General features: G+C 39.1%; 1 protein-coding gene across 1 annotated transcript in view; it reads right to left on the minus strand.

Moving 5' to 3' along the window:
- The window catches only part of LOC122563694 (microtubule-actin cross-linking factor 1), a 536,485-nt gene that overhangs the window by 167,013 nt on the left and 344,458 nt on the right, over positions 1-25,014 (minus strand). The window contains 11 exon segments of the mRNA XM_087976866.1: positions 1,153-1,279; positions 1,589-1,745; positions 8,314-8,480; positions 9,441-9,758; positions 10,163-10,371; positions 12,610-12,733; positions 19,055-19,231; positions 20,401-20,717; positions 20,972-21,200; positions 22,765-23,016; positions 24,190-24,423. Of these exon segments, the coding sequence (XP_087832992.1) occupies positions 1,153-1,279; positions 1,589-1,745; positions 8,314-8,480; positions 9,441-9,758; positions 10,163-10,371; positions 12,610-12,733; positions 19,055-19,231; positions 20,401-20,717; positions 20,972-21,200; positions 22,765-23,016; positions 24,190-24,423 (2,311 nt within the window).

Raw genomic sequence — 25,014 nt, forward strand, 5'->3', positions numbered from 1 at the left:
ATCTCTTGGCCAATACATATAATACCGCTAGAACAGATTATCTCATCTTTTTAGCATAACTGTTCGTAGAGTTTGCTCTATTTTTCCCACATTATAGCAGTAACTACAATCAAAGTACTTTGCAAAATGCAAAGCACATTAAGATTATAAGTGCTGCATAAATGTTAAGTACTTTCCACTTATGAAGGTTGAACTTTGCTACACCAACTACACTTATTTCTTGTTGCTACAATAAATTTCACTGACAAACAGAGAATCACTTTGACCTGAAGCATGGACAATTTCAAGTAGGAATGTATTATCTCAAATTATATGTGGAGGCATTATTAAAATAATAATTGATAACAAGCTTCACTGCTTTCTTGTAACAAGCACTATCAACATATTTAGTTATATAAAATGATCATAGGGTGGAGGAACAATTAACATTGTCTTCATCAGCAAAACGTCTATCTTCATAGAACAACAGAACTAAACTAAAAATTTGAGTATGCTTGTAATAACTTAATTGCTTGCACTGGGCAAAAGCGAGGCATAGGCCATATATTTACTCACTTGGATGGATGTATACTATTAAGAAACATGAAACTACATTAAATATAGGAATAAAAGGGTACACTACAGCTTTTCTAAGATCAAATAATCTACATAGAAAGAGCATACTGACCAAATTAGCCTATGTTGACATGGCAAGCACATAGATCAAATAAAGTTGATTAGAAATCGTGACTTCTTAAATAAAACATTGAAGCAAGTCACAAACAAAGCTGACACATAAGAAAAACTGGACAACATGAAGGGATTAGAAAAGCAAGCAATTTGTAAGTAGTTCTACTGACACACTTGATTTAGGGTGTTATAAAGTTGTTCATTAATTACCAACATGGCAGCATGGCCAAGAATAAGTAGTTGGAGAAAACCCAATCATGACTGTGCCGTCAGATAGTGGTTTAACATTTCCAAAAGGTATGAAGAAATAAAAATCATTCTCATTCACTTTCAAACAATTGCAGATGGCTGAAGGAAAGTTTGAGCAGATAGTTTGTCTGTTTCTTTTTACAGTAAACCATGCATTACACAGGGATTCTAAAATTATTTTTTAAAATGCAAAAACATCAAGTTAACTGCACTTTCAATGATCTTTGCTATTACCTCTTTTACTGGACAATAAGGAAGTATCAGGTGACGTTAACTCCATGATGAGACTTTCTAACTGGGTTCCTTTATGATTTATTTCTTGCACTTGTGGAGATTTTGATGACCAATCTTCCATAAGGATCTGTGAAATCAGTGCAAGCCATTTTATTACATTGTCTAATTGCAATTTTACACATGTATCTTATTTATGTCATGATTTTCACTTTTCCCAGGAGGAAGGCAAATGTTATAAACAAATTTGTAGTAATCATGTTGCCTGAGACCATTCCCCCTTCCATCAGATAATCCAGATAATGGCATGACTAATTTAGAGTTTGAAGAACGAAATAGAAATTCTAATTACACAGCCATCCTGCAAGTATAGATTCAAAATATGTCTTGTTCCATAAATTTGCAAATTTTGTATTTTATTTTCTTTCCACTTCCTCACCTTTAATTGCTGGACCTGTTTCTCCAGCACATCTGTATCAAGCGCAGATTCAGAAGCTGGCACACTAGCCTCTGTTTCCTTTAACCATTTTCTAACTGACTCTACTAGAGATGTGAATTCACTCAGGTGCTGCTGGCAGGATAATGCTTCTTCTTCCCTGAAAAATACAAGCTCAAATGTTTATGTATTTATCACTAGAAATTATGAAAAATAATAAGCTTAGACAAATATGTGAACTATTTTAATGTTTAAACATTTTCTTTATGGATATATTTAAAACACAGATTTTGTTTTACTTTACACAATTTGCAAATTATGATCACTCTGCATCATCTTTGAAAGTGGGGAATTGTCAAGGACAGTGGCAGTGCAGTGGAACAGTCTTAGGAGTGCACGACTTTGACTAGTACCTCTACTGACTGGTCAGTAGCAGGAAGAATTTCAAATTGGGCAAAGGCATTAATCTAGTCAGGTCCAGTCAGGTACCTGCTTAACATCAGTTCAATGGTTATGAAGTTAACATTGATGGGTCGACGAAAGAACTGACATCCGATCCAAGCTTTGTTGTACATCACGGTCACCATTTCTAGTATGCATCAATATTTTCAGCTCCAACTCAGAACACAAAACTATTTTGAATCTGCCATTAATAATAGGTTGCACACTGTTGAGAATTCTACCCATGAAAAATACTTGAATATATCATTCAGGGAGCGACTAATCGTTCACATAAGAATGGAACATTACAAGCATGTTCATTTTTCCTACAAATCTATTGTTTCTTGAAAAAGACATTTCAAATTTGATTAAATTCAAATTAAGGGAAACTTGAGAATGTAAAGATTACTAAACAAATCAACAAAAATGGTTCAGATCTGCAGCTCATCTAACAGTGACAGCAACAAGAATCTGTTGAAAAAAATCTCATCAAACCCAATGTCAAACTGATTGTTGAGGAGATGACAGTGTAATCTGTCAAGGTTAATGAAACCAGAAAAAAAACGGATTTGTTGCCAAAATCATTCATGTCATTTTCAAACAATCTACCTGTTCAACGGTGTTTGTGTAACTATTTCATCAAATTTATTGAGATAATGTTGCTGCTCTGTTCACCTATGTCCAAATGTTCAACTCTGATAAATCGAGCACACAGTTTATAATCCTGAGCTTAGCTTTCAGACTCCACATCACAGCACAATGACTATTAGCTTCTATAACTCCAAAACATTAACTACCCAAAATCCTCACTTTGTCAGATCCAAACTCAAATGGATTCCCAACTGGTATTCCATCATCCAACACGCGAAAAGTTTATCATTTGCAAACGGACATCTTTATTCAATCTTACATCAAGAATTCCTTAGTCAACACATTTTCTTTCACTAATCCACATTAGCCTTACTCCTACCTATAATGCAGATTATTGCTGACATACAAATAGGCCTACACAGTCTTTATTTTTTGAAATAAGGATCCCCACTCTAACTAGTATTGGAGAGGGAGTGTCCAACAGAGGCTGCAATTTGAAGTGACCGCTTTTCACCTTCTGATGCCAGCTCCATAAACGCCCTACAATATTGAAGCAAGCCATTCAGCCCATCGAGTCCACACCTTCCCTCTGAAGAGAATCCCACCCACACCAATCCTTTACCATACCCCTGTAACCCTGAATTTCCCATGGCTAATCTACCTAGCCTGCATATCTTTGGACTGTGGGAGGAAACCAGACCGCCCGGAGTAAAGCCACACACAGACTCGGGGAGAATGGCAACTGTGTGCAGAGTTTGCAGAGGCTGGAATAGAACCCAGGTCCCTTGCACTATGAGACAGCAGCGCTAACCACTGCGCCACCCAGCCACAGGGGATGCATGGACAGTGTGAAGGGGCCAAGTCTTAATTCTAATGCAGCCATGCTTTCTCTCATCATGAACTTAACACTTGGCGAACCGAACATCTGCACTTCTATAACCTCCTCTCACTGAGATGTTCGGCAAACACTCCTCACCCCTTTAACAAGGCTCACCACTTCCTACTTCCATATCTCACCTCCCACCCAACCTGACATGGCTCACTCAATCCCTCCCTCTACCCTTCAATAAGGCTTACCTCCTCCTTCACCAGAGCAATACAGGTCACTCTCCTCCTTCAACCCTGAGGCACACTCGCTGACCATTCCATCACTCACTGCTGCAATACAGCTCACCCTCCTTCAACCCTGAGACACAATCACCGACCATTCCCTCACCCCACAATATAGCTCACTCCCTCCTTCAACCAAGACATACTCACCAACTTCCCCTGCCTTCTCTCATCCATTAAGTACCAGACTCTTGAAAAATCCCCCCCCCCCCGCCCCATCCTTCATCCCCAAGACATGGCTCAACTACAAACCCCAACTTCGCCGGCGCTGCCACCTCCCAATCCCTTCAAAGTTCACCCATTCTTTCCCTCACTCCTTCAACAAGGTGCACCCCTGCCTTTTCACTGAACAATAATACAGTAAAACCTAAATTATTTGAACTAACTGAGCCAGGGCATGTTTTGATGTCTGATCAGTGTTTTGATTATCCAAAAACAAAGCAGCTTTGGTTTTATTTACATATTGTTGATTCTTCCCTCACTTGACCCTTTGGTTAGATTTTAGACTCAAAACTAAACCATAGTATATTTTCTGGTATGCACAGCATTTTGCCCTTTTGAAATTGGGCAACAAGCTTGATTTGAAGGTTAAGGAACTCCAAATTTGACTAATTAGCAAATATGCAGTGTTAGAACTCTCACTGGTCTTACAATTATTTAGATTTTATAGTTTGATCATTTTTGGTTTGGAGTTTATATCAGTGAGCTGAAGTTGACCTTTGGACTGTGAGCAGCAGCTTGTTTTAAAAATAAAATGAAACAAACTGATATTTGGCTTACAAGGCCAGGCCTGGAAGTTAATTGCAGGTTGATTCCTGTTCAAAGAATGCTCAAAAGAATGTTCAAAGAATTCTTGTTTAAAGAATATTTGGGTTCCAAAGATGCATTATGCTTAAACAAGTGGCAGATGTTTAAAAGTTAACAGGGGTCTCACAGGGAGACAACCAGATTAACAAAGAGAAACCAATGCTTGAACTGATTTTGAAAGGCAATTAAGTCAGGAGGATTGTTCTGGTTAAAACTTCAAGATAGAAGTTTGATTGCTTCATTGTTATTTTTTCACTATCAACTTACTGAAAGCTCAGAGAATAGCATCTCAGTTACAAATATTAAGTGAACATCCCTCAGAGTCTACAGGAAGCTAGTTGCATGCAGTCTCTCCAGAATCCAAGCAAGATACAATCCCACGTGCCTGTGAGATTACGGATCATGGAGATGGCTTAAGTGAACTGGCCAGTTAGGTCTCATTATTTTTTTCTTTTGATTTATCCTTTATCTGTCTGCATGAGTGCAGGCATTAGATTCAAAAGATTGGACTTAAATCAAATACATTAATTAGATTGCCTGGTTGTTTAGCTTCCTCTGCTGAAGCTATATTATTAATAAATTGTTAAATCTTGAAAACTATAATTCTGGTGTACAGTATGAGTTATTCACAAAGTTTATTAATGGTTATTCAAAAAGTCTGGTTAGGAACCGTTGGGGTCAATTTTGAGGGACACTGAATGCTTTAATTTCACTATGTTGCAAATACATGGATAGGGAGACAGATTTGATTTAGCTGTCTTTGTGTCCTAACAGTAGGAGTTAATTCCTTTACCAATATCTTGATTGAGTATCTATGTTCTGAAGCACTTTAATTAACAATCCATTGCCATCAGGTCATAAATAGAATAAAAACTAGAATTTGTATTGTGACTGGCATCAAAGACAGCATTGATCGATGCTGCCAGAAGTGATGCACTGGAAGGCTCACTACATTATCTTTTATTGACTTTAGTGGTTCCCAGTAGCAACACTGACTGTTGAAAAGAACCATGAGAAAACCTGAAGATTCCTTGCTACATTGCAAATATTTTGCTTTGCAGCAAACTGATTTTAAAAAGGTGTAATTCCATTTTCCAAACTGCTACTTATCAATACAACAATGAAGTCCATGAGTTCAGTTTCATCTTTGAACCACAACAAAGTATAAGCATGAGTTTGGTCCTCAAAAGATACATAGTCAAAATTTGAAACATTTCACAAGAAGCATTCTCGAGAATTAACAGGCAGATACAAAAATAAGTGAAAAACTTAACAAAATACATAATTTGATGCTGTGCCCAGCATAATCCCTGGTAACTGTAGTTGATTTTTCTCTTGATATAGTGCACCATTGTTATTACACAGCCTGCAATCAACTGACCTGGCAAGGAGAGAGGGCTCACAAGTCCCCTTGATGTATCAAGCACACAAGGAAGATTGGTATGACAATCACCACTCTCTGGGTCTGCTTTTATTTTCCAAAAGAAAACCCAGTCACAGTGCAAGCTTCCAAGAGAATCAACAAACGTTGGCTGTCTTATGTGGGCCACGTATACAATTCCAGACATAGAACTGGCGTCTGACAGCAAATCCTGATAGATACTCTGGATAGTTCAAACATGGAGGAGGGGGCTTGGGCTTTACTTTCAGTTGTATAAATTGCATTACAACTATATCCATCAGACATAAGAGAGTGACAAACGGACAGATGGGGAGTGTTAAGAATAATACAAAACATTGTGATAAGAAGTGAATTATGATATTCGTCTTGCCAGTACCAGCTTACTTGATAGTAATTGTTGTCTCACCAGAAATTTTAACTCAACATGCGAATCTCAGGCTAGGAAGCAAAATCTTGAAACAATGCATAAAACATGATCAAGCAAATGTAAATATGACAAAAAAAATACATGAAACACGTACCTTTGGACTGGAACTGCTAAATACCCTCAACTGTGGTGTGCTATGTGGCACATTGTCATCAACTAACAATCTAAAACCTCTTTATATGCAGACTCCAGGGGACAAATTGCAAACACGTGGCCAAACCACCCAAGTTTTTCAAATGGACACAGGTGCAACTAATGATGAGCAAAGCAGTATAAAAATAAAATATTGCAAAAGCTGGAAATGTGGAATAAAACAGAAAATGCTAGAAATACTCAGCTGCTTCTGTGAAGAGGAAAAAAAAAGATTAATGTTTCATCGGAAACATACTTAAAGCCCTTGAAGCCTCATACTAGTGGATTACAGAGTTATGAAGTCAAGAAAGTCTCAACTTAGCAAAGGCACTAATAGTGCCTGTGCTTGCATACACAGCATGCAAATACTTAGGAGGCCTAAAACTAATTCAATTAATGCCAATATCAAACAGCATGCATCATGTCAAATTAATGCCATTACTAATTATGTCCCAATTTAACCACTGAATAAAGGCATTAGATGTGTTAACAGAGGTTTAGTTTATCTTTCTGACTCACATGTGATATATTTATAAAGAGGCAATACACCAAGATATTTTGTTTGGTCAGATGTGACCTACCAAGATAATCACAGATTGTTTTGTGATTGATTTACAAATTCATAAATCACCACAATACTGTCTGGTCACAACGTGCTGGTATCTGTACCACTGAAGCAAGTCAATGACTGGCAGGTGCAGTGCAGTAGTGATATGTAATCAGAGGGTTATTACTCCTAATGTTATTTGGATGCATACAATATGCATAAGAAAGCACTCGCTGTCTAAACAAATCTACTGATTTGCAAGAGGTCCTGGATGATACAGAGATAATGGTAAATTCATTCATGAATATTTTCTGTTCTATGTAACAAAGTGAGCATGTCAATCAATTGCTCCATGGACGCACTTGACAGTTGTCATGTCAAAATTTTGGCACTTTCTATAAATAAACCGTTTAGCACTTCAGTACAAGCTATTCTTTACATCAATAATGCACTCCTGCTCTCTCAATGTCTTCATGGCATTGACAATATTAAGATGTATTCTCTCTCCTGAAAGAATTACATTGCAGGGAAGGACAGATTTTTCTGCAGTACCCATGTTGCCAGGCTCTGTCTATATAAAGAAAAAGAATCTCCTGGACATCTCATCTGAGTTTCAATCAGAGTTTCCCCAAAAATGTAACTGGACAAGTTGACTCCAAATATTAAGAGATTTCCCTGAATTATCAAATAGCACTGTCAAAAGTTGATGCTTTTCTTAATTTAACCCGGGTGGTTTCCATCACTCAAGGAATGAAAGCAAAGCAACAGAAGAATCTGTGTGGAGAAACCAACTTACAATATAAACTATCACTTTTCATTCTAAACATTTATCCTTATTTCAATCCATCACATTAATGAAATGGGTGTAAATTTGCTTGTTTTGCTAAATATTTAGGCATTAAAGGGGTTGAAATATTGAACCTGAATACTGGTTTATAGTATATGACCAGCTGGCAGAAGTGGAAAGGGATTCTGGAACTGGGTCACTTGATCAGCCTCTTGGATGGAAAATGGTGGAAATAAAAAGGATAGGAACACATCATGTCAAATCTATCTATTTCCAAATGAGTGATTTAACATTAAAATAACAATAATTTACATTGAGATAATCTTCTCAATGCCAAACTATGATATTTTAGTCCAAATGTGTTATTCTCAATGCAGCAATAACACATTAATTCTATGAACTTTGGACTTATGCTACCTACAAAATTAACATTCAGCTACAAAATGGCCTAAGATAAGCCATTTAATAGAACAATGTTTCTTACCTCTTCTTAACATCTTGCTCTAAATGTTTGTATCTTCTGGTCAAGTCTTTGACAGTTTCTGCGAGCTGATTCTTGTCTGTCAAATTGCCAGATGCTGTCAGCTCCTCTGCCAGTCGCTGTAGAGTCTGCAGATCTTCACTTTGCTTTACCATTTCTGTACTCTCCTCCTATGGTAAACATATACAGTCAGATGCAGTTAAGAAAAATAGCATGGCTTCTCTTGCTTATCAATACAAATGCTGGGGAATGAAGTATTATTGTGAACAGGGTATTTTAATAGGATGCTGACTAACTAGAGTGTTATGTCCTGGTTGGCCCAATTGCTGTTACAGTTGCACCCAGAGTTGAAAATTGTGACGCTGTAAAAGCACAGCAGGTCAGGCAGCATCTGAGGAGCAGGAGAACTGACGTTTCAGGCATAATTCCTGATGAATTATGCCAGAAATGTCAATTCTCCTGCTCCTTGGATGCTGGCTGACCTGCTGTGCTTTTCCAGTGCTACGTTCATCGACGCTGATCTCCAGCATCTGCAGTCCTCACTTTCTCTTTACAGTTGCACCCATCCAAACAAGTGGACAGAATTCCATCATACTCATCACTTGTAGGTGAAACAGTTTTGAGGAGTCAGCAGTTCAGCCACTCCCTACAGAATTTTCAGTGTTTTATTTGCTCCGGTAACTATGGCCTTTTGTGTGTATCCAGTTAGGTTTCTGGTCAATGCTGGCCCTATGGTGTTTGTGGTAAAGAAAGGAGGCAATAATATAGTAAGTGAAACAGCTTTTTCTTGCACAGATGTAATTTACCACTTATTAGTCAAACTTGGATGACATCCAGATCTTGTTCCATGCAAACAAAGACCACTTCATTATCCAAGGAATTTCAAATTGAATGACTACAGTCCTCAACTTAGTGAGCAGATCCACTTCTAACTTTATGGTAGAGTGAAGGTCAGCTTAAGGTAGTTGAGTCTGGAACACGGCTTGGCAAGTTAACATATTAATTGCCCATATGTTTAATTGAAGTGCATTAGTGATAAGTTACATCTAATGCTTTTTAGTGCTCATTTTACAAACAAAAAAAAACTGATGGATCACAACTAGAAACAAGTTTACAAGCATCGTATTCACCAGCATTCTCTGTGAAAAGTAAGCAATGTCTTTATTTGGATCTGCTCCAGCTGCCAGGCTTTGTGATTTACTGTCCATGAACTGTCCAATGTCCTGTACCAATTTCTCAAACTGCTCCATTTTGGGCAGCAGCTTTCTCAACTTCTCTTCTTTCTCCAGCTGTTCACTGCATACTGCTCCCAATTGGCTGTTCAACTGGTCAAGTTTCTCTTGGAGCGAGGAAGCAGTTGCTCCATCTGCATTTTCAATGAAACCACAAACCATTTCCTGCATTGTGTTGATGTTGCTTTGATGGCTAGCGATATCCTGCTTTAATTTCTAAAAGATTAAAAAAAATTATTTTTGTAGAATGAAAACAATTATGTATCTTAAAACTTCAGTATACATTATAATTTTATTTTAGGAAGTAGCTATTGGTCGTTCCTGTCAGTTGTACTCCAGTTAAATGTAGAGAGAGAGAGATCAATCAAGTCAAACAGAGGGAGAGGGGAGGAAAGGCAGGAGAGGACTAGGGAGAAAAAACAGAAAATAAGATAATAGTTTTAGGTATTCTAACACTACTGCCAGGATAAAAGGTAATATTCACAACGAAACACAAGCTGTCCAAACATCTCAATGTTTATAAAGGAATCTCCTAGAAAATCATGAAAATATAGCAATAGGAACACAAAGTTATGATAATTTCACGGTTCTGTAAAGCACAAGTCTGAGAGAGAACTCACAGTATTTTGGGCAAGGGTATCCTGGATGGCAGCACATGAAGTCAATAAATTATCCTGATTTTTCAAATTCTTTTCAATGTCTTCCAACCAGTCCAGTAAGTTATCCAAGCCTTCTTGAACATTTTGGGACTGAGCACTTGCCATCTGCAACTTCTCACTGCGTTTTGACACTAGCTCTGTCAAGTTTTCATATCTCTGTGTGATACAATCTGAAAAGAACAAAATGTAAATATGGCAACATGTAGCTAAATTTAAAGTTACAGTTTCAGTAAAAGCAGGTTCTACAGTGACAAAGGGAAGTCATTAAAAGTGAATTTTATTTTGTACTTTCAAGTCAGTTGTAAAGTAGAGGGAAGGAGAGGGGGACAAGGGCAAATAAAGGTTGGAGCAGGGACAGTGAAGGGTACAGAGTACGAGCATGAGCGAGACAGGGGGGTGGGAGGGGGTTGTCAGAGACAGGCGGGGGTGGGGGTTATTTGAAAAGAATTTATGTGAAAGGTAGTTGGAGATGAAAATAGGAGGGAGCTGACAATGTGATGGGTAGACTAAGATGGGGGAGAAAATGATTATCCCTGTCTCAAACCTTCAACTCGGCACCGCCCTCTTGACCTGTCCATCGCCTTTCTCATCCATTCGCTCCGAGCAATCACCTTCTCCCCCACCTTCATCTACCTATTGCACTCTCAGCTACCATTCCCTCAAACCGAATCCCCCTCCCATTTATCTCTCAGCCGTCCCAGCACACAAGCCTCATTTCTGATGAAGGACATATGGCAGAAACGTCAATTCTCCTACTCCTCAGATGCCGCCTGACCTGCTGTGTCTTTCCAACACCACACACAATTCTCATCTCCAGCATCTGCAGTGCTTTCTTTCTCCCAGGAAAGGTATGCCAGTTAGCCCATTGATTATGCTCCACAATCCAACAGGATCATGCTGGTATCCTATCACCAAGTCACCCTTTAATTACACATTGACAGTCCTTGTCACTGAATCAGCTTCTTCAGAGCCAGCCCCCTCTGATACTCCTGTTTTTTAGATTAGATTACTTAGTGTGGAAACAGGCCCTTCGGCCCAACAAGTCCACACCGACCCTCTGAAGAGCAACCCACCCAGACCCATTCCACTATACTTATCCATTCACCTACACTATGGGCAATTTAGCATAGCCAATTCACCTAACCTGCACATCTTTGGACTATGGGAGGAGCACCTGGAGGAAACCCACGCAGACACGGGGAGAACGTGCAAACTCCACACAGACAGTTTCCAGAGGCGGGAATTGATCCCAGGTCTCTGGCGCTGTGAGGCAGCAGTGCTAACCACTGTGCCACCGTGCCCTTATCTGTCAGCTAGGGCTCCCTGATTGGACCAGATTAACAACCCCAATCATATTCTATGATGCCCACTTGGCTGACTTTGTTACAATCACTACACATACCTTAGGAAAACATCCCTTCAGTCAGAGTTGTTGGGCTTTCACTTAACATCTTTATATTTCCCCCACTAACATGCCCGAAACCACCAGATTTATTTGGCAGTCTCATATCCATCATGCTTTTATCCACCAAATAAACTCACAAGCAAACCTGCCCCATAAACCGACCAAACAAAATAGTCTGGACAGAAAAACTGAGATTTTTCATTTTTATGCATTGACTATCTTTACTAATTATAGTTTCTGACAAAAGCACTACTTGCGCCAGTTTTTGCCTTTGTTTTAGATTCCAGTAAATTCTTTTATTGCGTTTGTATGAGTTTAAAGTTATTCTGATTTTCAATGAATAACATAAGACTTTTGAAACAGTTGGCTGGTATAGCATGACTCTGACATAATTACTTGCTTCATTATTTTGATACAAATATGTAACTGTGATTGAGAGGAGTCCCTGCACAAAATCCCATTTGGTCCTGTTTTCATTTTCACCATCTCCAAACTAGGTAGGATTAACTCCACAACTCAATGATTTATGAACTTCTCGTGCAGTACTTTCAAACGACTTAACACTTGAACTATGTGCCACTACAGCAAAGACATAATTCAATAAATATGTGCTATACAATACCAGGAGGATTCTGGCATAACTTGCCTGGATCACTACATCGTTCATAAGTTTAAACTTCATTCTGAACGTAGTTTGTCTGGAACAGTACTGTACTTAAAACAGTATTGCTATTTTATTTTATATGTGGACTTTAACTCCATACAAGTCTTCAGTCTAAAACAATTGATTAGGTTTTTTCATTATTGGTGATATGACAGATAGCTATTTGCAATGGATGTATGGGCTCACAAATGAAAATAAACAAACATATTTGAAACTGTCACAACTTATACCATATTTCTAAAAATGGTTCAGATAGTTTGGAGTTTCTTTCAGATTCATTGTGAGTACTGAAGAAACTTGCAGTAATTGTTGATAGGAAATATTGTTTTGTAACTATACCTGTTCTTTGCTGAATTTGATTCTGGTTCAGAATCAGGTCATCATCCAAGGACAGTAATGATTTTGCTGCTTGCTGTAACTTCTCTACACTGACTTGATGTTCATCTAAGTCTTCCTGAAGCACCTGTAATTACACAACTCAGTGAGACATCCAGAGCATAAATTTATAATGATTCCAGGAATTGTACACAAGCAGTATCACAAGTACAAGTAAAATACAAATTACATGGTAACTAAAATCTTAAATAATGTTCACTGAACATAATTTGAACAGCTTCAATAATCATAAATAAACTCCAGCAAATGTGGGTAGCACAGTGCTCAGTGGTTAGCACAGATACTTCAAAAGCACCAGGGACCTAGGTTCGATTCCTTAGGCATCTTGCTGTGTGGAGTTTGCACATGCTTCCCACGTCTGTGTGGATTTCCGCCGGGTGTTCTGGTTTCCTCCCACAGTCCAAAGACCTACAAGTTAGGTGGATTGGTCATGCCAAATTATCCATAGTGTCCAGGGATGTGTAGGTTAGGTGCGTGAGTAACGGGAAATGTAGGGGGGGTTACAGGGAAAAGGGTATGGGGAAAGAGTCTGGTGTGGAATGTTGCCCAAAGGGTCAGTGTGGCCTGTTTCCACACCTGTAGAGATTCTATTTCTATGACATAAACTCTTATCTAGCATTTAACGTAGGAAAGTGTCTCAAGGTACTTTACAGGGTTTGGGTTTCAGTTTGACTTTTATCATTATTCTTTATTTTAGTTGAATTTTTATTCAATAGCTCCTCTTCGTGGCTTGATATATTAAAGCATAGTCCAGTTTTCCACTCTCATACAGAATGGAAGGCTATTAATGTGTTAGAAATAATCTCAATTGCTTTTGATTAGGGAAGGGAAAAATTAGCTGAGGCTTAGTCTTCTGAACGACATCCAGTAGCTTGGAATATATTAGGATGATATTTGTTAGAGCAACAAATTGGGTACCACTTAAGTCTGCTGACAGAGTTTCGTGGTGCAGAAAATATTGAAAAGGCTGTTGCCGACAGGCACCATATTCATCCTTCAGGGAAAGGGAGGAGAGAAAGTTGTCGAGATTAAAGACTGTGACATGGATTAAGAGTTCCTGCAGGATTTCTTCTAAAACTAAATAAACATTAACTGCCAGTGTTAAACCAACAGTTGTAAAATCTGGATTTGTCACTGTTATTCTACAGACAAAAAAACATTTAATAGCAGCATGTGTACTGTATCATACTGTACTGTAATGTCCTTAAATCAGTCACCCTTTTAAAATTGCCCAATTTATGACTACTATCATATGTCTCATTCCTGCCCTCTGAAGTGGTGTAGCAAAGCACTCAATTCAGCAATTAATGATAGGTTATAATTGCCAGCCAAGCTCACATCCCAGAATATATTTTAAACTTTTGACAATGTGCCTTTGTATAAAGATCGTGATTTAGCGAATTTAGAAACTATTGCACACTATCCTGCTGCCAGGATGCTTCTGGCTCTTCAGTATTAAATCAATCTTACACAATAATTTATACGGATGATAAATTTGCCAGATTTAATTTGCTATATGGACATACAGAGACAAAATTTCACATCACGAGGTTATATTTACCCTTACAAGTTTGTACATAGTTCCACCTTGACGTCAGGAAAGCTCAAGAAGGAAAACTGGAGTGAGCACCTGGCAAATTCAACTCAACATTTGCTCTGAATGATTTCCATGTTGGCAATCAGGCACCAACACCTCGGCGCATGCTCCATGGACACTGGCCACATGCACCACATGTTCAGACATTGGCAGCCAACATGTGCCAAATTAAGGAAACCCTCAGTGCATATCTCAGGCCTACTTACAGAATGCTTTGGCTCTTTAAGGCTGTATCTCGTGCTGCTCTAACAAACTAAATTGCGCAGATGGTATCGCTAGACTCTTTCCTTGCTCTCAGTGCTCACAGTATTCCTGTCTTGCATTGCTTTTTTGTGCTTCACTGCTGTTTGCCATACCTCTTTGCGCACACAAAGTCAGGAAGCTTGAAATAGCTGTCAGCAGGCCTCTGTAAAGTTAAGGGGAGAACCTACACAAGTTTTCTTGGCACAGTGAGTCAAGGACAATCTCCAATTCTAGTGCAGGTTCTACCAAGGCAGTTAGAATCAGGGTATTCTTTTCATAAGATGTGAGAAGCCATGTGACGCAGGATGCCTTGGCTCATTCCACCCTGTTGTTACCTGTTTTCCTCATGGATTGAGAGAAGTGGTGGTACTTCAGAAGATGAAAATGAGTGACACCGTTATTACTGTTGGTGCAGGTGGGAATGTGAGTGTGTAGGAAGTGCAGAAGACATGCAGAGTTACTGGTGTTCAGTTCAGTGACAGTGAGTGAGGAAGATGTTGCAGACGATATTGAGAATGGTGGAGTATGAACTTTGGTGGAAGGTAAGCACAGTAACAGAGATAGAGTGAGCATGAGCTATCAGGGAGATAATGGTGGAACGTATCCTGGCGAATTGGAGAAAAGTAGACATTGTCCTTCTTGTAGTCTGGCCATTCCTCCAGATGGGGAAAAAATAAAAAAAGAGTACTTTAAACCCAGCTGGCAACCTCTGACCAAGTTGGGATTGTCTGGGGCTATAGACTCCACAGCTGGCCCTGGGGGAAGATGAAGAGGAAGTCCCATATTGGCTCCATTCTGTCCAGAAGAATGTCCAGAACCCTGCCTGCAAAGCAGGGGTCAAATATGCCCCATCTGTCATATCCAGGGTAAAAATGTCAGCATGCATGCAGGGCAACCCCGCACTGGCAGTGTGTGAATTGGTATACAATGGATTTTTAAAGATGGTATGGCGTAAGAGATGCTGGTGAATTCCAGCTTGTCTGAGGGGCGAGTTGTTTCGGAAACAGCACGTGGATAAGACAAGGCAAAAATCAGATGTCAGGGATGCCAGCACAGTGGAGGCTATACAGCTGCGCCAGAATGTACAACCTGGTTGGTTAAGGAGGAAAAGCCAGATCTTCTTAAACCATATACCTGTGAAGGTAAAGTTTACTCGCGTAGGCCAGGAGCAGCAGGCAAAGAGGTAACAATATTAAGAGATACAGGATCCTCTCAATCTGTGATGTTGCGAGAAGATATATGTACCTCTGAATGACTACTAGTGAAAGAAATGCTAGTGAGTGGAATTCATGATGAGACAAGTAGTGCTCAGTTATGTAGAATGAGGTTAGAGTGTCCAGTGAAAAGTGGAGAATTGGTGGTAGGAGTACTGGAAAAATGCTCAGCTTCAGGAATACAATTTGTCATTGCTAACAATATAGTCGGTTCACAGGTAGGAGTGCTGCCTACTGTGGTTGAAAAGCCAGTGGAAAATCAGGCAACTGAGGTATGACAGGAAGTATATCCTGGGACTTCTCCTGACTATGTGGTAACAAGGTCATAAAGTCACCAGTTGAAACAGGAGAGATCAAAGAATACAAACAAGAAAGATGAAGTGGAATTATCAGAGACCTTGTTTGATTGTCATATATTTGCTCTTGTTTGTGTCAAAGTAGAAATCTAGATGTAGGTTTGCTCACTGAGCTGGAATATTCATTTTCAGATACTTTATCACCATACTAGGTAACATCTTCAGTGAGCCTCTGGATGAAGCCCTGGAGGTGTAGCCTATTTATATTTATATGTTTGGGTTTCCTTGGGTTGGTGAAGTCATTTCCTGTTCGTTTTCTCAGGGATGGGAAATGTGATCCAAGTCAATGTGCTTGTTGATAGAGTTCTGGTTGGAATGTCATTCTTCTAGGAATTCTGTGCGTGTCTCTGTTTGACTTGTTCTAAGATGGATGTGTTGTCCTTCCTCATCCGTATGCAAGGATACAAGTGAGAGCAGGTTGTGCCTTTTTGTGGCTAGTTGATATTCATGTATCCTGGTGGCTAGTTTTCTGCCTGTTTGTCCAATGTAGTGCTAGTTACAGTTCTTGAGGTATTTTGTAAATGACATTAGTTTTGCTTGCTGTCTGTTTAGGGTCTTTCAAGTTCATTAGCTGCTATTTTTGTGTGTTCGTGGGCTACCATGATGCCAGGAGGTTTGAGTAGCCTGGCAGCCATTTCTGAGGTGTCTTTGATGTAGGGGTGTGTGGCCAGTGTTTCTGGACACGTTTTGTCTGCTTGCTTGGCTTTGTTGCTGAGAAATCGGTGAACTATGTTCATTGGGTACCCATTCTTTTTGAATAAACTGTATAGGTGATTTCCCTCTGCTCCACGTAGTTCCTCTGTGCTGCAGTGTGTGGTGGCGCGTTGAAATATTATTATAAAATATTATAAAGTTATAAAATATATTAAAAATCTCAACATTGAATTAGTGCAGGAGTTGGCTAGGCAGCATTTAAAAATATCACAGCATACAATGAAACAGGAAGCAGACAAGAAATCAAAAACTTGCTCCCAGAGTTGAAGTGTTCACGTTACTTCCAGTGATAGGTAAACTTTAAAAGCAAAGGTTAGTGGACCTTATCAAGTCAAAAGGAGGTTGAGTGAGGTGAACTATTTAATAAGGACTCCAGACAGAAAGAAATCTGTCATGTGATTATGCTCCCCCAGATCCATTCCCTCTGATTAATGCACCTAACTCTATGGGCAATTTAGCATGGCCAATTCACCTGACCTGCACATCTTTGGACTGTGGCAGGAAACCGGAGCACCCGGAGGAAACCCACGCAGACATGGGGAGAATGTGCAAACTCCACACATACAGTCACCAGAGGCTGGAATCGAACCCAGGTCCCTGGCGCTGTGAGGCAGCAGTGCTAACCACAGAGCCACTTAAGGACAAAAATTACAGACTATTTAGGTGGAGCTTATTATTACAGCCAATCAATTTGAAAATTGTACATGTGGCAAGACGAGAAAACGTGACTGCTGACACATTGTTGAGACTTGCATGAGGCGTTCAGTGACAGGAGTAAACAGACTGAAATAGAATGTAGAAGTGTATGTTTGCATGGCTATAGTCAGTGTAATGTATATTTATTGCAGTATACTAACCATGTACGATTAAAGGAGTTTTAAAATGAAGCCATATTTGGATATTGATGGTTCACTTTTTTTTAAAAAGGGGGAGGTGTTACGATGCTGACCCTTTAAGAAGGTTATGTTGCCCTTGGTTTTTTTCAAAAAGGGTTTGTAAAAGGCAGAGGTTCTGGTCAGTCAGAGGCTATGCCCAACAGAGATTACCTAAGGCAATAATTAGGGATAAGGCTTTCAGTTTTGTTTTTGAACACACTTGTACAATAAAAGGGGAGCGGCCAGTTTCCCTAGACCAGAGATTCCTCTAGTTTGGTTTTGTTTTATCTGGGGACCGAGAGAAACAGCTGCTGGAACGATAAGAGGATCCATTCAGCAAATGATCCCTAGCTGATTTGCTCTGACATCTCTCTTGTAAGAACCTGTGTTTGAATTTACCATTTCACCAAGACATATGTTTATAGGGATGTTGCAGGAAAATTAGAACAGCATTATTAAGTTGTGATAGAATCGGTTGGGTTTTCAGATAGGTTAAATTATTTTATATTCTGTTCTATTTTGTTCATGTTTCATTTGGTAGTCTGTAAATAAATTCTGTTCTGTTTAAAACTGAATTATTTGACCAACTGCATCACTCCTGGAATATCCACTTTAATCTGCTAAACAACTAGAAAAGTTAGGTCTGGGCTACCTTCTTGAAATGTTTTGTGGGGGTCTGGCCTGAATGGCTCCAGAAAGACTACAATATTAAAGCTCCTCACAGATATAGATCAAAATTGACATTGCACTAGCTCAAAATCCAAACTCCAAAATAAATCATAATATGTTTAAAAATATCACACCCTCCATCACAATTAAGTAGTAATTAGATAGTGTTTTTGGGAAAAATCTTACATCCCACTGACATTAATAATAATTTCCATGAAGTGAATCAAACTGGCTAAGATGTCAGGGATGCTGGGGACCTTTATGGGAAGCAGATGGATCATCCACTTGGCATTTATGGGCAAAGGGGATTACAAATGTTTTGGCTTTGTCTTTTGCGTTGATGCACTGGGCTCACTCATCTTTGAGAATGAAGATATTTGGGGAGCCACCTCCAAAGTGTGTTGCTTAATTGTCCACAATCATTCGTGACTGGATATGGCAGGCCTGAATAGCTTACATGTGATCCATTTGCACAATTGCGTAAATGTCTATTATATACTTCTTCCACAGATTGGTATACAACTAGTCCACGTATGGTAGCTTCACCGGGTTAATGCCTCATCTTTCGGTAGTGATATTTCTGGCACACCCTCCTGCATTCACTTTAGGGGTTTTAATATTACTGTTTATAATACATAATATTACTTTGCAGTTTTTACAGTTTTGCCTTTACAAGTAAAGAAATCTCTATATTAATATTTTTAGAGTGAATGGTTTTACCTTGATACTCTCAAGCTGCATCTGCAGGCTTTGTGGATCAGAAGAAATTGTTTCTGACAGAAGCTTGTCTCCAGTTGTCTCAGAGTTCTCTAACCACACATCCAATCCGTTGGAAACCTCTTGGAAATGTTGGTATTTTTCCAACATACTTGTCAGGTGACAACTAAGTTTATTGCACTGTGAACCAAGCAAATAATTACATGGATTTTTAAAACTCTCCTTTTTTTTTAAAATGGCACACTGTCGGTTTTGCATAATTCAATGAATATCCAACCCACAAGAAAAAAATACACTGCCACGTGTTTTTGAAAGTTTAATTAATTCATAACACTGCATTTGATACTTTCAGCAGCAATATCTTTTCGAAAACTAACGAAATAGCAAGGCTGATAGAGCACCATCAAAAATGCGCAAATCAGAAGAGAGAAGACTGGAATCAAAAGTGATGCAAGACAGGAGGACACTCAGTTTAGAAGAACTATCCAATTAGCACAATTGCTTGGCTGTTGCTCTATAAGCCTGGATATTTTTTCTCTGTCAATTCCTTATCTAGTTCTTTTTAGAAAGTTATAATGGAATCATCCCTCATAACTCCAGAATGAACTCCACCACCTTCTCAGACTTATCCCAACATCATTTCACTGTTATGCGCACAAGGAGCAGAAATGTTAAAATAGGTGGGTTTTTAGGGTAACTCCCAGCTATCAGACAGCTTCAAGAAGAAATGAACTTTTCTGCAAGCCCAGTCTGTGTTGTACTAAGCTAGGAATAATCAATGATTAAACAATGATGGCCCAAAGTGGGAAGTATTCTATTTCACTCCACCAACCACTTAATTTAAAGAGGATACAAAATCAAAAGATTATTCTTTGATTTACAGGACTAGCATTTAGAAAATACAAAATAAAAAACAAAATTACAATAATTCTAAATGTCTAATTTTCAAATTGAACAATATCAATTATGACCAGCAGCTCAACAATTGCCTCAATTTTCAATATGTTGTGTTTTGGCTTTAATTTTCTTTGAAGTCGAGCCTGGTACAATTATACTTCCCAGGAAATAAAGGTTTATTTACTAGGATGCTATTACTTGTTGCAGTTGCTTGTGCATAATTGAAGTGACTCGGAGCACTTAAGATGGTCATAACAGACAGGCGATAAAATAACAGGTTACTGTCTCCCATGCCAGTATTATTTACAAGACATCTGAACTACGCAGGCCCCCACGACATTGTCTATTTAACCACATATTAACCATTGATTTATCTTGTGTTTTTCTGGAATTTAAAAATATAATCTAAGACATTAAATATCTTTCATTTCCTTAATGTAAAAGTATCTTACTTTGGAATGAAGTGTGTTATAGCGATGTTTGGCATTTTCCAACTTGTTCTTTACTAGTGTGCTGGTAACAGACGGATCAATGGGGGTCTTAAAATTTTCATTTGTATTGGTCTCAGCAAAAGCATCTGCAGTATCCAGGACCTTTTGTCCGGAGATTGTGATATATCTTAGATCTCCTTTATGAGAAATAATATCCTCAGAGAAACTCTTCTGTCTTTGCAGTTTGATTTGTAATGAGTCGCTGTCCATTTCTCCAACTTTTATCTCTTCAAGTTCATTTTCAGATTGGATTAGCCAGGCCTCAAACTCGCCATAATCTATTTTTACAAAAAGGTATCAATTATACAGATATCGTTATAATGTTGGATTAAATCTTATGTTTTGGAAAGTGGAAACCATTAAAAAGAAATCAAATTATTTAGAATTAATTCTATCTCAGAACAATTACTACAGCTAATTCCAATCATGTTCTCGAAAACTAGTGTTTCATTTAAGTTTATTCACAATTCTTTTCACTTCAAGTAAACAGGCTTCTTTGAAATTCGGAAAGCAATGTGATTCATTCACCCACCTTTTAGAAATTTTTGGAGTTCTTCTTGCAGGACCTGCACATGTTTCAGTTGAGTTTCTGTCTGCAAAACTGCTGTCTCATACTGTACCTTCAACTCATTTAGACTATTCTGCAGTCGCTCTTTCTGTTCTGGTGAAAGGTTATGGCTGTGCTTGTCCAGGAAGGATTGAGCTGACTGCGTTGCCAATAAGAAATCTTGCTGTTGCGATAACAAGCTTTCAAGACTGACCTGAAAGAAAGGAATATAGCTCTGCCTACAAAGGAAAATCTAAGTTTTCATGATCCAAAATCTTTTTTCAGGAATTTAGGTCTCTTTAGTACAAGATCAATTGAAATATGATAAAACAGTCTTCCTGATTTTCAGTAAAAGAAGATGACCAGACATTAAACAAACAAGGCCCTTGGGGTGGGGTGAGGCGAGTGATGTTGGAGAGAGAGCGAGCGTGCGAGAGGACAGCGCGCGAGAGTGAACAGTTATTTATTGGAATTTTAACTTGCCAATAGACATAGTGACAAGTTTCTTGTCCTGCTAAGGATGATGGGCAAAACCTCAGTGCTCCAGGCAGTACACGGGTATAGGAAATGATTAGTAAAAAGTACCAAAGATGGCAATTTATAAAGGAAGGTGCCTCTTTGGCACATTTTAAAACATTTAAGAAAGCAGATAAAGCAGCCAGTCCAGCACAGAGGGCAGGGTAGACAGGAACTCCTTTAAAAGGAAGCAATTTAGTTGGGTACATGCCTACAGGCAGTTGAACTAGTCTCATTCAGACTAGGACACTTGGTTCAGATTGGAAAATTCCCAGTAGACATGTTTAGCCATTTTTAACATAAACCTGAGCAGATATGTTATGATACACCTCTACAGCAGGAAGGACTTGAACCTGGGCTTTCCAATCCAGAGACAGGGACATTACCCTCAATCAACCTCCTCAATCTCTGTTTGACAAGACTCTTAAAGAGCCTAACTGCCTGTTCACCATCAGACCAGATACACTTCGAGCTCTGGAATTGTACCTGCCTCAGGAATGGCGTCAGAAAACCTGAAGGTTATGAGAATATAAATAACACACACATTTAACACCTTATAAAACAAAGAATTGTGGATGCTGGAGATTTGGAACAAAGAAAAACAAACTGCTGGAGAAACACAGCAGATCTGACAGTATCTGTGAAGACAAAATAGAGTTAACGTTTTGAGTCCAATGACCCTTTTTCAGAATTAGAGATAGCTAGGAAAAGGTGGTAATATACTAAAGGTGGAGCTAGAAGGGAAAGAGGAATGAACCAAAAAGCAGAGAAAGTGGGCTCTAATCTCTACCGTTCTCTCACACACACCCCATCATAAATACCACCTTTGCTAGCTGCTTCTAGTTCTGAGGAAGGGTCATTGGACTCAAAACATTAAACACTTTTCTCTCCATAGGTGCTACCAGATCTGCTGGGTTTCCCACACATATACCAGTTGTTTCTGTTTGATACTTAAAAATGTGTTGCTGGAAAAGCACAGCAGGTCATGCGGAAAAGGAACAGGAGAATCGATGTTTCGGACATAAGCCCTTCTTCAGACTTATGCCCAAAACGTCGATTCTCCTGTTACTTTGATGCTGCCTGACCTGCTGCGCTTTTCCAGCAACACATTTTTAAGCTCTGATCTCCAGCATCTGCAGTCCTCACTTTCTCCTAGTTTCTGTTTGATATTAAGGGTCAAGTCAATATAGCAACAGAGATCTTCTTGTTATGCAACTGTTTTACAAAGTGCTCTAATCGGAAACAGACTGAAATATTCATACCTTTAGTGCTTGCTGCTGGTGGTTCAGACTTACACCCATCTCAGCCACAGTATTTGTTCCATCATTCGGGCCCTGTAACTGTAAATCATTTCTTAATGCTTCTAATTTGCCACCTTCATACTTTAAGCTCGGTTCTTCCTGAAGCAGTACATGTTGGGAACACGATGCTGCCTGCTGTTCCATGGCTGAGAGCCACCCTAAAAGGCCATCTATTTTACCCTTGTTTTCTTCAAATTCTTTGACAGCTTGAGCCTATAAATAATTACATTTTTAAAGTTAATAGCATTTGAAGAAAGATAAACTTATGTATAAAATCTAGAAAAGTTGAGAATTGTTAAGAACTGAAATGATCATTAAGAAGTTTGTGGGTTGGATTTTACAGCTCCCGGTGGGGTGTGCTGTTGGCAGTACAGGAGTGGGGGTGACAAAATATTACACGTGGTTAATTCCCTGCCATCTTGGTTGCTCTCAAACTGCTCCCAGAATATGCTGGGTTGTTGCATGACAAAAAAAAGGCAATCTACATAATATTCTTAGATAAATAATGCAACTGCGATTGAGTTTCGTACCAAGCCTTAATATTACATGGCCCATTTCAGATGTGGGCAGCACGGTGGCACAGTGGTTAGCACTGCTGCCTCACAGCGCCAGAGACCCGGGTTCAATTCCCGCCTCAGGCAACTCTCTGTGCAGAGTTTGCACATTCTCTCCGTGTCTGCATGGGTTTCCTCCGGGTGCTCCGGTTTCCTCCCACAAATCAAAAAAAAAAAATGTGCAGGTTAGGTGAATTGGCCATGCTAAATTGCCCGTAGTGTTCGGTGAAGAGATAAATGTAGGGGAATGGGTCTGGATGGGTTGCGCTTTGGCTGGTCAGTGTGGACTTGTTGGGCCGAAGGGCCTGTTTCCACACTAAGTAATCTAATCTAATCATAATAAATGTGTCTTCATTTTGGGCCTATTTGCAATTACAGAAACAACTACTTCTCAGTTCTACTGGTGCTGGGACTGTAAAAGCTGTTGGATGAACTGGTTGGCGATCAGCTCAAGAGTGGGACTTCCTTCCATTGAGTGACATATTTCCACTCTCTACTATTTAGTCTGCACCATGTCGGACTGTTACAGGCCGGCTTTTTTAAAAAAAAAATTGCCGGCATCTGACATTTGCAACAGATTTCAACTTCATGTTTTAATCTACAGCATTCTAATATAGATCACACTGTCATAATCCTGATTACTATTTATAGGTTTGGTATTTGCAAGATTAAATCACCAATTTTTATGCAGCTGTAAGAGGTAAGCAATAGCAAAGATGTAATGATTAAATTACTGTTACCACATTCATGTCTTTATCACTGCTGAGTGTCTGAGTATCACTCTCCAGTGCAAGAGTGGTATTGGTGGCACCCTATCAACAATGTGTATTACCTTCTCAGTTTCTTGCTGGACAGCTTTTGTTAATGCATTGTCAACTTGCTTCTGAAGTGTGTCAGTACTTTGACACAAGACTTGGTGCTGAGCTTTTACTTCCAGTAATTTTGTTTCAACTGCTGTCAGTTCATCAGAATCTAGCTTGCCTTGATTCTCCTCCAATAGACGTTGTGTGGCTTTGGTTACATCCTCCACCACAGAAGCATGTGATTGCACATCTTTTCGCAAAGCCTAAAAAGGGAACATAGCACCAAAAATCAATAGAATAGCATTTCTGCACAAGACAATTAAAGTACACTGTTTGCATCATTCGATTTCCAGGGTCATGATTTAGAAACACAAAATAGGAGGAGTAGGCCATTTAGCGCTTCAAGTCTGCTCTGCCATTCAATGTGATTATGCCTCATCATCCAACTCAGTGCCCTGTTCCAACTTTCTCCCCATATCCTTCGATTTCTTTAGCCTTAAGAATTCACTGAGTAGAAAAATGTGTTGCAGCATTAGTTGCAATAAGTGATGGTCTGGTTTCATTCATTTTTCACAGTCTAGATTCCATTTAATTGCATTTGTACTAGTCACAACTACTCCTGTGGTAGTGAGGTTCACATTTTAGCCAGAGTTTTGTTTGATTTTCCTATTGGACTTGCTAGCATTGAACTGTATTTCAGCATAGGGTTTGATAGCCCAATGTCAGGGCAAAAAATGGGACCTAAGCCCATATGTACTGGCAAAGGCTCTGGCTCTGCAATTTTACAATAGTTGGTCTCCCAATTGACCGCCTGCTGGCCAATCAGACAATTAGGGAAGGTATGGGAGTTGGAT

Source organism: Chiloscyllium plagiosum, unplaced genomic scaffold (assembly GCF_037043375.1).
Source record: "Chiloscyllium plagiosum isolate Xiang-an unplaced genomic scaffold, Cpla_swu_hap1 HiC_scaffold_30, whole genome shotgun sequence".
In the NCBI taxonomy this organism is placed as follows: Eukaryota; Metazoa; Chordata; class Chondrichthyes; order Orectolobiformes; family Hemiscylliidae; genus Chiloscyllium; species Chiloscyllium plagiosum.